Genomic DNA, 14446 nt, shown 5'->3' on the forward strand with positions numbered 1-14446 from the left:
ACACGCACACACTCAGGAGACAGCACATGATAGCACATGTTTAGCCTAGCTTAGCACAAAGACTGGGAACAGGGGGAAACTGCTAGCCTTGCTCCACCACAGTAAAAGAGAGCTAACCTGAGAAAATAGTTGGAAGACAGATGAAACTTCTCAAAGATAGTGAATTTTTATTTAGTTTCTGAAATGAACACTGACATTTTGGGTTAAACAGTCCAGGAAAGGACATGGTTAGCCTAGCTTAGCATAAATGTTCAGTGTTAACTGCTAGCTTAGCTCAGTAAAAAGTGAAAAACCAACTTGCAGCAGCTTCAAAATGAATATTGTTTATATATTCTGAAGGTTTATGTTCATGTAGTCTTTGTTTATTGTTATTATGTTTATTCTATATCTGTTGACATGTTTTTGATTATTTTTTCACATTTATGAAACTTTAATATCTCCACATTCTTATTATCATTCTTGTATTTACTCCCAAATTCAGAGTTCATCAATCTCTTGTTTTATCAGTCGCTCAGTGAGCTGTAGAGGACTTCGACCTGCACTCATATTAATGAGCGGTCACATAAAGACTGTTTGATTGGATGAAGAAATGTCTTGACCACGTTCCAGCTCAGAGGACGAACCTTTCTGTGCGTCACCGCCCTCAGGGCAAACTTTGTATTTGTCGTTCCTCGACTGGTTTAAACTCCACGAACAGTTAAATCTCCAGGATGTTTGTTCGTACAGCTCGGCGGGTGTAAAGACTGCAGCTTTCTGTCGGCTTCTTCTTTTTCTCTACAAAACGACTGAATGGAGAATTCAGTCCCAAACGTTTCAGCTCGCTCTGTCGTGACAAACAGTAAAAACACAGAGGGCGTGTTTCTGCTTTTTATGGCTGCTCCTTTGACCACAAGCAGCCGGGAGCGATAAGCTCATTAAAGTCTAAATCAAACTGAAACTGGAACCTTATCTGCAGCTCCACCCAAACACTGTAACTGACTCGTACTGCTTGACTGGTGGAGCGAGCCTGCAGAGAGCTGTGGCAGAGAGATAACACCGACTGAACAGTTTCAACACTTCATCTGAGTGTCTCGTCCCTGGAGGAGAGAGTTGATGTGCAGATGTTTTCTGATCTCTTGGGATATTTTTCTTTTTTTCTTTAACAGTGAACTCACAGATCCGTTCGGCTCCTGAGGGTCACAATACAGAAACTGTTCAAATCAGAGACAAAATGTGGGACAACACAGAACCGACGTCCTCTCTGACTCTCAGTGTCACTTCCTGTTTAACTGTGTCCTGCGTTCAGCCGCCGTCCTGATTCCTCCAAGTGAGCTCTCAGGGTTTTAGGGGAGATTTAGATTTTAATAGTTTGGGTTTTTTAAAGTGGTGATGTGAAGACAGGGGCAGCCGACATCGACAAAGACATGTTGTGTTTCCTGAAATGTTGTTTTAACATTGTGAACACTTTCTATTACAATATTTTTCTGCTTCATGTAAAACATAATGAAAACAGTTCACTTTAGAAATGATTACTGTAAATATTCACTGGTAACATGTCTGTGAATCACAGTAACATGTTGTGTTTCTACAATATTTTGATGTAAAGTTTCCTGCTTGTGAATCTATGAATTTACTGTAAATTTACAGTAAAATTACAGCAATCTACTGCTTTCACGTTAATCTGACCATGTGGCTTGTTAGCATGTTAGCAAGTTGTTAGCCTTTTAGCATGTACTAACTGACTGTACTAACACATCTACTAACATAACTGGATGTGCTGAACACTCATCACAGCATTTACTCGTAATGTAACATTTTTACTTTTTTAAGGTCACTTCAGAATGTTGCTTACATTCAAATTCACAGCAGATTACTGTATTCTTCCAAATAATTACCCATCATGCACTGCAGAAGCATAATGACCGTATAGTTTACTGTGAATATCGACTGTTAAGTGGTTTGTTAACAGCTTAGAGTTCAGGATGTGAAATGGATTCAAGAAAAGTCTCCAGAACGTTTCTGTCAGTTTTATTCGTCCTGCGAACGATTAAAATTCAAAGCTAAAGTAAGTCTGCGAGTGGTTCTGTTCTCCTGCTGTTGTGTTCAGTCTGGTTATAAAGCTCGTTTTATTTGTGATGTCAGGTTGAGGAACTACACTACCCACAATCCCAAAGTGTGACCCTGATGTCTCTGACTGGTGGAGCTTCCTGTTAATGTACCACAACATCTGCAGGACATTCTCAGTGACCCGGTCCAGTTGTGACTGTGGAGGGTGACGGCTCGTCTCCGAGCAACTGGGTCGTCGTTCTGTCTCTGGTTGCCATGGGAACCGGCCCCTCCCTCCCTGAAAGACTGAAACTCAGACGCTGTTTCCACAAAAATGTCCAAAAAACAGTTTTATCCTCTTTGGACAGAAATATACACAAATGTGGAGTTTTAGTTTGTGATTCCTTCAACATGAGTGACGAGAATTCAAAAATTCATTTTAAACAAAAGTCAGATTTAATTAAACTTCAGTTTGAATCTTTACAGTCGATCAGTCAGTGTGCTTGTTACTGGGCAGAAAAATGTATAAAAGAATAATAAAAATCCCTCAGAGATTCCTCCCCCTTCTTCTTCTCCTCCCCCTTCTTCTTCTTCTTCTTCTTCTTCTTCTTCTTCTTCTTCTATCTTTGCTCTTTCATCAGCTGAGCCTGAGCTCGCCTCCTCATGACGAGCGCCGTCATGGCGCAGCAGAGCGTCAGGCAGGGGAAGGAGGCGCAGGCCAGCAGGAGGTGCTGCTCCCCGAACTCCCTGACCAGCGCCGGCCGCCGCCACAGAAAGTCGTGGAACAGCGCCTCCTGCTGGGCCAGAGTGCAGAAGGACAGCAGGATGTGGAAGAGCTGGTGGCCGTGACCGACGATGTCAAAGCTGCCGGGCGAGAAACGCTCCGGAATCGGACAAGAGAAGAAGAAGGCTGACAGCAGGAACAGCAGCACCTGGTGGAGAAACGAGGACTCAATCAATAAATAATGTCTTTTCAAATCAATTCAGAAACATCACCTGACATTCCATCATCATCGGGCTCAGGAGATAATGACTGCAGTTTTATTTTTGGGTAAACTGTTCCTTTAAATGACATCATGAAGGAATGATGCCACATTAATCTAAACACCAGGAAGTCTTTATTGATTCATGGATGTTTGGATCTAAAATCACTAATCAATGAAGAAGTAAACTGATTTATGAGTGAGTGAGCAGCTCCACCTGCAGGAAGTGCAGCGGCAGTGCAGCGCTGCTGGTCCAGCTGCAGGTGAGGAGGCGGTGGGCCACGGGGCTGATGTCCAGCAGGTAGGCCACGCCCATCGGCACCACCTGGCAGAGCTTCCTGTGCAGCGGGTACGGCCGCCGGAAACGAAGCTTGGCACAACAGCAGGCGGTGCAGGAGAGCCAGGCGAGGAGGGCGGCGGCCGGGAGGAACACCTGCCAGAGATGACATCATCAGTACACCTGAACGCATCACGTGACTCACTGAGGTTGGACGTGATACGCATCAACACACCTGTCCCAGCATGCTTTGTGTCCAGGTGGTGTCGGAGCTGTACAGGCACAGAGCCAGAGCGCTGCCGTACTGATAGACGGCCACGCCCACGTAGTCCAGGAAGAAGAGCGAGTAATGCGCCTGCTCCGAGTGAGACTGCAACAGGTGAGCTGCGGCACTGCCACGTAAAACTCAGGTCATTAAATCAAATACATTTAATTTATCAATCAACTGATCAAATCAATCTGTAACAAGAAGAAGAAGAAGAAGATAAGAAGAAGAAGAAGAAGAAGAAGAAGAAGACCTCTGCATGAACATGATCATGTAACGTTATGCTTTTGTTTGTGTCTCACCTGCAGCTCAGGTATGTGACGGCAGAGAGGACGTAGAGGACCAGAGGCAGCGAGGACACGTCGACAGAAAACCCCTGACCTTCAGGACCCTGCAGCCGGAACCCCAGGATCCCCTGAGGAGGTCAAAGGTCAGACCGGTCAGACAGAGACCTTCAAACACCTGAAGGTCAGACAGGTCAGACGGGTCAGACGGGTCAGTACCCCTCCCTGCAGGACGGCGAACGTCAGGAACCTCATCACCACGCAGACGGCGGCCAGCAGGTGGCTCCACACGTTCAGAGTCTCGTTGTGGATCTGGAAGAGGCTGAGGACGTAACAGCGCCACGACAGGCCCACCGGGCGGTACCCGGACCGGATGAACCGCTCCCGAAACAGAGGAGGGACGTCTGCGTCTCGCACGGTGGGGGGGAGGGAGGGGAGGAGGCGGTCCAGCAGGGGGGGCAGGGCGAGGCACAGAGAGGGAGGGGCGAACGACACCCGAGGCATGATGGGAAACGACCCTGAGTTTGGCTCGATGCTCCGTCAAAGCTGAAAACAGTGAAAGAATTTAACATACGTACAGGTGTGTTGGTGGTGAGACAGGTGAGGTGATTCAACAGAGCAGGTGAAGGACAGACAGGTACAGTAATTGGTTTCACAGGTGGAAAAGTTGAGACAGGTGTGTTAATTATACAGGTAAGGATGGTTATCAGGTGGTGAGGTCACACAGGTGTGCTGCTGGTAATATAAGTAGGTAGTGAGGTTGACAGGTGTTCTACAGGTGGTCAGGGATTTAACATGAGTGTGGGGGATCAGACAGGTGAGTGGTTCACACAGGTGTGTTGGTGGTTTAACAAGTGGTTAAGGGTCAGAGGTGTGCTCTGCTACCACAGGTATATGGAGGGCTAGACAGGTGTTTGATGGTGAGACAGGTGAAGTAATTGAACAGAGGAGTAGATGGATAGACAGGTAAGTTGTGAGGTTTACAGGTGAGTAGTTGGTTTTACAGGTATATTAGTTACAGGTGTGCTGGTGGACACACAGGTAGGTACTGAGGTAAACACAGAGGTGACACAGGTGGAGAGAGATCCAACAGAGGAGTGGGAGGTTGGACAGGTATCTGCTTCACAGGTGTGTGGAAGTTAATACAGGTGTGGTGTTTATACAGGTGGTTAGAGGTTACACAGGTGTGTTCATTCAGACAGGTATGCTGGTTAAGTTTCAGTGATGGAATGTAACCGAGTACATTTACTCCTTTCCATTACTCGTCCACTCCACCTCATTCTGGAGGAAATATTGTACTTTTTACTACATTACATTTTTTAGTTACTTTACTGTAGTATTGCATTTTTAGAATTGATTTATTTTATTGGACAGAAAATCTGAAAATCAGAACGACGTGGTTTAATCAATTAATAACTTTGTCGTCTCATTACATCATGCAGGAGGCTCCTGTGTTGCCATGGTGATGAATAAAAGAACATGTGAGTTATTGATTTAGTTACAGTTACTTCTGTAATCAGCTGCTCCTGTCAGGTAACTTACAAAGTTACAGTTACAGTTTGAATCATGTTTCTGTTTCTCAGGTGATTTTAGTTCAACATGCAGACGAACAAACCAGAGGAACAATAAAGCGTCACACAGGAAGCAGGTCAGAGGTCACAGCAGCCCACACAACACAAACCTACCTGAGGGGTTCTGTGGACTTCAGGACGAGCGGCGCCGGCGCTGATCCGACTGAAGCATTCTCCTCTGTCAGAATCAGTTCTGGTCCGTTTGTCAGCGTTGTTGCTCTGTGAGTTACTGACCTGTTCACAGACCGGCTACTGTCACATGCATGCTGACACAACACACACACACACACACACACACACACACACACACACACACACACACACACACACACACACACACCTAATCTCCACAATGTGTTCTTGTTTTCAGCTAATTCGAGCTGATTTCAGTCTGAATGAGGATTTCAGACGTCATGAGACTCAACACACTGCTGACACACACACACACACACACACACACACACACACACACACAGGACACAGATTTTCTAGATTTAAAGATTTCTTTTCACATGTATTAAATATTAAAGTTCTACTTTAAACAGTTTGATCACGGCGTGTGTTTTCGTCAGTGTGAATAAAGTCACTCTCACTCTGAGCTGCATGTTTAATCTGTTTGACTCGTTGGACAACAACAAGAGTTAAATCAACACAATCTTAAATATTCAGTTACACTGTAAAAAAAACTGTAAAAAAACTGTAAAAAGTCTGGCAGCAAAGTTAACAGACAGATTTAGTGAAATTACAGTAAAAAAACGTAAAAAATACAGAACATGTTTCACAATCAAAATGAGTTAAATTACATATTTGTACCGTAATTTAACACAGCAGTTTACTGTAATTTACTTCTTTTACAGTGTAGATTTTTTTATTAAAATGTAGTCTCTCTTGTTTCCAGCCGTTGGTCCTGGGTCAGGTTCAGATTTGAGTTCTGATCAGGTTCTGATGGTTCAGTTCGTGCTGGTTTGGGCCCAGACGCAGGTGCAGCCGACGGCCACAGATTGGTACGACGCGGTGTAGCAGCGTTTCCCGTCCTGCCGGTTCAGCACCAGGACGTCCTGGTAGACGGGGACTGAGTTCAGGTTGTGTCCGTCTTTGTGTCCCGGGTTTGGACTGGAGCAGAAGCTGCTGCTGCACTCGGCCTCCCAGAGGGTGGACGGGATCCGGTTCTTCACCGTGGACGACCTGAACCAATGACAGCAACAGAACTGATTGTTTCAGCTGATCTTGTTTAGACTGTGAGGTGATTTCATTCATGACACAACATATCTTTACTTTTTCACCAAATCTTCATTTGTAAACACAACAAAGCTGTCAGATAAACGTAGTGGAGTAAAAAATACGATGTTTCAACGACCTCAGATTTCTACTTCATTAACTTCAGGTGAACACAGTTCTTTTCATGCACTGACAACTGTGTTTCTGTTTTTTCTCAGTCTCTAAATACACATTTACATGTTTGTTTAGTTCAGATTAATTAGTCAGAACATAATTAATTAGATAGCTTCATTTGCATATTCAAACATAAAATATAAGCCGAACTCGTAAAACAAAGAATAATTGTCTTAATGTGACTGAGGAATGTCTCTGAGTCTGATGTCAGCAGCTCCTACAGTCACCGACCGGCCCGGTTCTGTTCAGCTCTGTGTTCTGATCAGATATCATTCACAGCCCAGTTCATGGAAAAGTTCATTACTAAGAACTCAGAGATAATTGATTCAGTAAAATACATGAAACAAGACATATTTTGAGCCAGGCTTCATCCAGCGTTCAGCGTGACGTCCTCATGAGAGCTCACAGCTGAAATCAGAGCGGTCAACATTTCTATCAGACTGTCATCTTCATCTGGACAGAAAGAGAATTCAAAGAAAAACTAGAGGAACGGCGTCTGAAGACAGAACTTTGAAGGTGAGAAGGACGTGAAGCTGGAAACACCTGAACGACTGTGTGATGTCAGACTGACCTCCAGCTCCACGCAGACAGAGATCTGCTGTGGATGTTCCCGTTTCCTTCAGACAAGGAGGAGACCTCTGAGGAGAACGCCAACATGGAGTCACAGCCGGGAGGAGCTTTAAGCTTGGCGGCGGAGGAGACTACCCACAATACACTGCCACATATCTGCAGAGAGGAGAGACTTTGACTGTACATGTTGGGGCGTGATGAACTCTGACTTTAACCACATTTTGCTGATAAAACTGAAAAGCAGGATTTTTTTGTTAGTACTTAAAGGAACAGTTCACCACAAACAAGAACTCAGTCACCTCTCACTGTCACGCTGAAGGACAGTTCACGGAGCACAAAACATTTCTGGAACCAAAAATACGAGCTCCCAAACTGATCAAAGACGTCATTTACACCATTTAATGAATCATTTTGCTAAATAAATGAACAAATTAGGACATTTTTTGTCATACTTATACTACTACTTATACTGCATACTTTGTTTAACTGGGGAATCCTTGTCTAGTTTCACGACTTGAATCAGCTTTGCAGTCTTTGTATCTGCGCTGTCGTCGAGGTTTAAATAAAGATCTGTGTTGGAACTACGTGAGCTGAAGATGCCATCTATCATTTCGTGTCACTTATCTCACATTTTAATTTCATCTTAGATTTTTATCAGCCAACATTCAGCAGAACTGTCGGACTGAATCGTCTTCTCACTGAACTTGTTTGATGGATCGGAGCTGTTGCAGGTCTGCTCACCACAGATCACATCAGCGTGTTGTTGGTTCATAAAGTTAATAAAGTTGATGCTCACCAGCAGAGTGAAGACGCCGTGTGTCAGCCTCATGTTGTCGGTGTGGTCCGGTCCAGTCTCTGAGTGAGCGACTGCTCTCAGCTCAGGTGTTTTATGAGGATCTGTGACCTTCAGATCTGATAACAGCAGATCTCAGAGCTGATTAGCACACGGTGCAATGAGACGGGAGATTCCTGTTATCTCTGCAGTCCATCGAGGAGATGAAAGTCTGCAATCGACAGTTTGTCGAAGACACGTTTTCTTCTCTGATAACATCTCTGACAGACAGACTGAAACACCTCAGGACAGCCGACTGTGAGCCCACATCGCTTCTGATTCACAACCTGCTGAATTTAGAGGAAAACGAGAATAAAATGATGCAGAGCTCCGAGTGTGTGTTTGAATATTTCATAAAGCTTTAATGAAGATTTCCAGTCAAGGAGGAAGAAAAGGAAACGAGCAAATCAACATTAAAATGCAACGTGTTGTACAACCACAGAGAGTGAGTGCTTAATGCTAACATTAGCATAGCATACTGTAGTGCGTCATGCAACATTAATGGGAGTTTGGGGTTAAAATTCATTGTCAATAATTAATGTTAAACAGGGATAATTATGAATTATGATAAAGATCCAATTTACATTAGATCACCTTGAAGAAGGGAAAAAATAACCAATTCACTAAATCAGTCTCATAAAAAGATACTAAACTGTCAGTTTGTGTCTCTGATTAATAATTAACTTAATCCGTTAAGTTAGCAGCAGTTAGCAGCAGCAGCAGCAGCAGTTAGCAGCAGTTAGCAGCAGTTAGCAGCAGTTAGCAGCAGCAGTTAGCAGCAGTAAGCAGCAGTTAGCAGCAGCAGCAGTTAGCAGCAGCAGTTAGCAGCAGTAAGCAGCAGTTAGCAGCAGCAGCAGCAGCAGTTAGCAGCAGTTGGCAGCAGTAGTTAGCAGCAGCAGTTAGCAGCAGTTAGCAGCAGCAGTTAGCAGCAGCAGCAGCAGTTAGCAGCAGCAGCAGCAGCAGTTAGCAGCAGTTAGCAGCAGCAGTTAGCAGCAGTTAGCAGCAGCAGTTAGCAGCAGCAGCAGGTTGTAATCCTAATTTTGAACAGTGCTGCTCTTGCTGTGAAATGTCTGATGAAAGAAAGCAAACGGAGGAAACTGTTCGTTCTTTCATTTTGCTTTTAGTTCAAAAAGAAAAAAAGTCTTTCATTTTTTTCTTTATGCTGAAATTCTTAAAAAAACAACTAAAAACGCAAATTTAAAATGAGCCAAGAAGCAACAGCGTGTCGCCTTCTTCAGAACTTTCTTTATGTCGGTCTTTTATTTGGTAACAAAAAAATAAAACACATCACATCCAACAATGTCCTCAAAGAACACCCAAACTTAGGCTGATATAATTGTTTATCATCTGCATAGAAGCTGACCGATGATTCTGTATCACTGATGTGATTTCATGGTAACATGATTTGAGCCCAGAATCAAACCCTGAGGAACAGAACAAATGGATTTACAGGTTCGGACTGTGTTCTGCTGACTAAACTCAACAGTGGTGTCACTGTGTACAGAAACTCTCCTGCTCATGTAATATCTTTGGTTATTTTACACTACGTAACAGTTTTCTGGATTTGTGTCTTCTTTGCATTTGGGTTTCGTGATATAAGCGCAAATCATGTGGATCAGAATCTGTTGACTTTCAGTGGTTTGGTCGGTTTATGCTAATCTAATCTGATTAACCTGCTCCCACACAGTCCTGAGTTGAGTTACACTCGCATCAAGATGCTTTTTTTTTTTCTAGCAAAACCACTTTTACCCCGTCGCTTTCTCACTTCATTTCCTGTCAATAAAGGTATAAAATTCTCCTCTAAAATACTTTAAATCTGTCAAATCTCATTCCTCAAAATATGATTTTTGTTGGAGTAGCTGTATTTATTTCTTCACTTCATGTGTGTCTCTACACACTTGTCACTGTCTGGTCTTATCTGTACTATGGATCTGTTGCATTTCCTTTTGCAGTCACGATGCCTCAGTTTCTCTGTGTGGGAACAAACAGATCCTCTGATGTTCTACTTGTTCTAACTGTCAGCTCTTCTGCTTCTGTTTCGTTGTTTCTTAACTTCTTCACTAAATTATCCCCCGAGAAATACAGAGGAAAATGCATTGCATCATTCTGAGTCACACAAACATCTTGTATTCTTTCGTTTATTAAAATCATCCTTGTTTTTTAACAACGACGACAATCAGTCATCTTATTTTGCTCATGAAGAGTTTATCTCACCACATGAGACGGTCAGAAACAATAAAATAAGATCTATATACTCTATATATAAGTCTATTGAAGATCTATAAATATATATTGTGTTCGATTAAAACCAAGATGGGTAACAGATATTTATATCTGTATGAATGTGGATTTCATAATTACGTTTTTATATATATATATATTTCTATAAAGAAGGTTGCTGGTTTGAATCCCTGAAAAATAAATGGTGGCTTTGTGTGACAGGCAGTGATGCCACTTAGTAACGCGTTACTCTAATCCGATCACTTTTTCCAGAAACGAGTAATCTACTGTGTTAATATTTCCAAACCAGTAATCAGATTAAAGTTACTTATTTAACTCACTGTGCGTCACTATTATTCATGTCATTTTCCTCAGTGAGAATATATATTTTTGCTCACGTTCGTGATCAGCCTGAGGACACTCAGGTGTAACACCACGCAGAGACACAAACACACAACAATGGAGGGAGGAGAGAGAGGCGCGTTTTCTAGCTGGACATACAGTCATTGTTTTGAGTTTGTGTCAGCTAAAGATGAGAATATTAAGGTTCGTTGTACTCTGTGCTGGCGACAAAGTGCTATCAAGCTTCAAAAACACCATCATCAATGGAGCTCCGATACAGTGATTCACCATGGCAACAGGGGAGAAAACAGGAAGCAGACATTTTCTGGGAAAAAAAAAAAGTAACACGGCTGCGGGCGTAATAAAAGTAACTGACGGAGTTTTAGACGCGGTCGTCTTTTAATTTTGGATTTAACATCACTTTCTTTTATATTAGCCTTTGAGGAAGTGGTTTAATGTTGTTCAGTGTTTTATTGTATTTAAGGCTGTTTTATTTTATTTAAATCAGCTGAGAATGACATATAAAAACAGTCTCACGATGGCTCCTCACTTTGGTTTTATTTCACATATTAAAGTAAAAGTTTATTCAGTGGATATTTTAACTTGTAGTAGCTTTTACCACCAACAGATGCTGTTTAACACACATCTGTGTCCTGACATCCTGCTGAGTAGTTGAACATGAAGTGGTGCTCACCTCCACCTGCAGCACGTCCGACAGAGGCAGAGGAGCTGGTCCTGAGTCAGGTCACAGAGCAGCTGGTCCTGAGTCAGGTCACAGAGGAGCTGGTCCTGAGTCAGGTCACAGAGGAGCTGGTCCTGAGTCAGGTCGCTGGGTGACCAGAGGAGCTGGTCCTGAGTCAGGTGGCTGGGTGACCAGAGGAGCTGGTCCTGAGTCAGGTCACAGAGGAGCTGGTCCTGAGTCAGGTCGCTGGGTGACCAGAGGAGCTGGTCCTGAGTCAGGTCACAGAGGAGCTGGTCCTGAGTCAGGTCGCTGGGTGACCAGAGGAGCTGGTCCTGAGTCAGGTCGCTGGGTGACCAGAGGAGCTGGTCCTGAGTCAGGTCGCTGGGTGAGCAGAGGAGCTGGTCCTGAGTCAGGTCGCTGGGTGAGCAGAGGAGCTGGTCCTGAGTCAGGTCGCTGGGTGAGCAGAGGAGCTGGTCCTGAGTCAGGTCACAGAGGAGCTGGTCCTGAGTCAGGTCACAGAGCAGCTGGTCCTGAGTCAGGTCGCTGGGTGAGCAGAGCAGCTGGTCCTGAGTCAGGTCACTGGGTGAGCAGAGGAGCTGGTCCTGAGTCAGGTCACAGAGGAGCTGGTCCTGAGTCAGGTGGCTGGGTGACCAGAGGAGCTGGTCCTGAGTCAGGTCGCTGGGTGAGCAGAGGAGCTGGTCCTGAGTCAGGTCACAGAGGAGCTGGTCCTGAGTCAGGTCACAGAGGAGCTGGTCCTGAGTCAGGTCGCTGGGTGAGCAGAGGAGCTGGTCCTGAGTCAGGTCACAGAGGAGCTGGTCCTGAGTCAGGTCTCTGGATGAGCAGAGGAGCTGGTCCTGAGTCAGGTCGCTGGGTGAGCAGAGGAGCTGGTCCTGAGTCAAGTCGCTGGGTGAGCAGAGGAGCTGGTCCTGAGTCAGGTCGCTGGGTGAGCAGAGCAGCTGGTCCTGAGTCAAGTCGCTGGGTGAGCAGAGCAGCTGGTCCTGAGTCAGGTCGCTGGATGAGCAGAGCAGCTGGTCCTGAGTCAGGTCGCTGGGTGAGCAGAGGAGCTGGTCCTGAGTCAAGTCGCTGGGTGAGCAGAGCAGCTGGTCCTGAGTCAGGTCGCTGGGTGAGCAGAGGAGCTGGTCCTGAGTCAGGTCGCTGGGTGACCAGAGGAGCTGGTCCTGAGTCAGGTCGCTGGGTGACCAGAGGAGCTGGTCCTGAGTCAGGTCGCTGGGTGAGCAGAGGAGCTGGTCCTGAGTCAGGTCGCTGGGTGAGCAGAGGAGCTGGTCCTGAGTCAGGTCACAGAGGAGCTGGTCCTGAGTCAGGTCACAGAGGAGCTGGTCCTGAGTCAGGTCTCTGGATGAGCAGAGGAGCTGGTCCTGAGTCAGGTCGCTGGGTGAGCAGAGGAGCTGGTCCTGAGTCAGGTCACAGAGGAGCTGGTCCTGAGTCAGGTCGCTGGGTGAGCAGAGGAGCTGGTCCTGAGTCAGGTCTCTGGATGAGCAGAGGAGCTGGTCCTGAGTCAAGTCGCTGGGTGAGCAGAGGAGCTGGTCCTGAGTCAGGTCGCTGGGTGAGCAGAGCAGCTGGTCCTGAGTCAAGTCGCTGGGTGAGCAGAGCAGCTGGTCCTGAGTCAGGTCGCTGGATGAGCAGAGCAGCTGGTCCTGAGTCAAGTCGCTGGGTGAGCAGAGCAGCTGGTCCTGAGTCAGGTCGCTGGGTGAGCAGAGGAGCTGGTCCTGAGTCAGGTCACAGAGGAGCTGGTCCTGAGTCAGGTCTCTGGGTGAGCAGAGCAGCTGGTCCTGAGTCAGGTCACAGAGCAGCTGGTCCTGAGTCAGGTCACAGAGGAGCTGGTCCTGAGTCAGGTCGCTGGGTGAGCAGAGGAGCTGGTCCTGAGTCAGGTCGCTGGGTGAGCAGAGCAGCTGGTCCTGAGTCAGGTCACAGAGGAGCTGGTCCTGAGTCAGGTCTCTGGGTGAGCAGAGCAGCTGGTCCTGAGTCAGGTCGCTGGGTGAGCAGAGGAGCTGGTCCTGAGTCAGGTCGCTGGGTGAGCAGAGGCTGAGGGCGTCACTCACCCCCAGGACCCAACATTAGAGGCAGACACACACTTACTGTCTACAGATTCAACTACAAGTCATTTCATCTTATACTCAATGCAGCAGCAAACTAGAAACACGGATTTTGAAATTACGTTGTTGGAAAAGATACAACAGGCTCTACTGATGGCTACTTTAGTTATCTGTGGGAAATAAAGAAAGCCAAATGAAATGTGAGTTATTTCTCTTTTTCTGGCTGCTGGATGGTGAATGATTAACCTGCTAAGTGATTTAAAAAAATAAAAAAAAGAAGAGGATTGTTCAGATCTGAGTGCACGTCAGCGATGACGTGTAGCCTGATATTCGCTGTGCAGCCGGAGAATATAAATGACGGACTGATGAGAAGCGTCTGCTGCTCGGTTCAGTCCTCGTCAGGGAGTGAGAGCTCATCTAAATCATATGTGTCAGACTCAAGGCCCGCCACGTCATTTTATGTGGCCCGCGAGAGCTTAAAAGGTATACAATTGTCTTAAAATAAAAGTCTACACTGCTTTACAGTGTACAGTGACCATAAACTACATCTCCCACAATGCATGTCGATGACCCGATAACCCGACGTGCATTGTGTGACCCGCGAAAAGACCGCATCCTGCCGCGAGATCCCAGTGTTTTCATATCAGCGTTTGACTAAAGCGGATTTCTAAGAAGTGATGGAGAAGTTGTCCACAAATTAAAAGGCAGACTGCAGCTGCAGCAGAATGTGTTCACCAAAGCTACCGCTAAAAGTGATGCAGCAGTGAAAGCTAGCTTTATTGTGGCTGAAGAAATCACCCGAGCGTCCAAGTGTTTTTCGGAGGGCGCATTTGTGAAGCGGTGCATGCTAAAGGTGTGTGAGCAGGTGTGTGAGCAGGTGTGCCCCGACCAGAATCAGACTTTTAACAATATCAGTTTGTCAAGAAACACCATCGCAGACCGAGTTAAG

The 14446-nt window shown here is 45.7% G+C and overlaps 2 protein-coding genes and 2 long non-coding RNA genes across 6 annotated transcripts; 2 read left to right on the forward strand and 2 right to left on the reverse strand.

Moving 5' to 3' along the window:
- Positions 1-596: 596 nt before the first annotated feature.
- Positions 597-3977, forward strand: LOC115580842 (uncharacterized). Its single transcript, XR_003983938.1, has 3 exons — positions 597-1306; positions 2122-3664; positions 3859-3977. It is a non-coding gene; the product is annotated as an uncharacterized LOC115580842 (long non-coding RNA).
- On the reverse strand, positions 2646-4342 carry LOC115580838 (membrane progestin receptor beta-like). The gene is made up of 5 exons (XM_030415528.1): positions 4054-4342; positions 3853-3965; positions 3521-3677; positions 3226-3441; positions 2646-2957 (listed from the first exon to the last, which is right to left on the reverse strand). The coding sequence occupies exons 1-5, from the start codon at positions 4336-4338 to the stop codon at positions 2646-2648; spliced, it is 1083 nt and encodes a 360-aa protein (XP_030271388.1). The 5' UTR covers positions 4339-4342.
- LOC115580841 (uncharacterized) lies at positions 4315-7956 on the forward strand. Of its 3 annotated transcripts, none has more exons than XR_003983937.1 (4): positions 4315-4651; positions 5277-5315; positions 5418-5626; positions 6304-7956. It is a non-coding gene; the product is annotated as an uncharacterized LOC115580841 (long non-coding RNA). The 3 variants fall into 3 exon arrangements; XR_003983935.1 differs by having other exon boundaries at positions 4316-4800; XR_003983936.1 differs by having other exon boundaries at positions 4378-4947.
- il17a/f2 (interleukin 17a/f2) lies at positions 6327-8343 on the reverse strand. Its single transcript, XM_030415530.1, has 3 exons — positions 8164-8343; positions 7369-7523; positions 6327-6590 (listed from the first exon to the last, which is right to left on the reverse strand). The coding sequence occupies exons 1-3, from the start codon at positions 8194-8196 to the stop codon at positions 6356-6358; spliced, it is 423 nt and encodes a 140-aa protein (XP_030271390.1). The 5' UTR covers positions 8197-8343; the 3' UTR covers positions 6327-6355.
- Between the last annotated feature and the right edge of the window lie 6103 nt (positions 8344-14446).

The sequence above is a fragment of the Sparus aurata genome, chromosome 4 (genome assembly GCF_900880675.1).
Source record: "Sparus aurata chromosome 4, fSpaAur1.1, whole genome shotgun sequence".
NCBI classification, from domain to species: Eukaryota; Metazoa; Chordata; class Actinopteri; order Spariformes; family Sparidae; genus Sparus; species Sparus aurata.

Coding starts and splice junctions, on each gene's coding strand:
- LOC115580838 (XM_030415528.1), bottom strand. CDS start 4,338: ATGCCTCGGGTGTCGTTCGCCCCTCCCTCTCTGTGCCTCGCCCTGCCC. Junction 3,966..4,053: donor TCGCCGTCCTGCAGGGAGGG/GTACTGACCCGT, acceptor TGACCTCCTCAG/GGGATCCTGGGGTTCCGGCT. Junction 3,442..3,520: donor CACAAAGCATGCTGGGACAG/GTGTGTTGATGC, acceptor CATCTCTGGCAG/GTGTTCCTCCCGGCCGCCGC.
- il17a/f2 (XM_030415530.1), bottom strand. CDS start 8,196: ATGAGGCTGACACACGGCGTCTTCACTCTGCTG. Junction 7,524..8,163: donor ACGGCGTCTTCACTCTGCTG/GTGAGCATCAAC, acceptor TCCTCTCTGCAG/ATATGTGGCAGTGTATTGTG. Junction 6,591..7,368: donor CTGTCTGCGTGGAGCTGGAG/GTCAGTCTGACA, acceptor TCATTGGTTCAG/GTCGTCCACGGTGAAGAACC.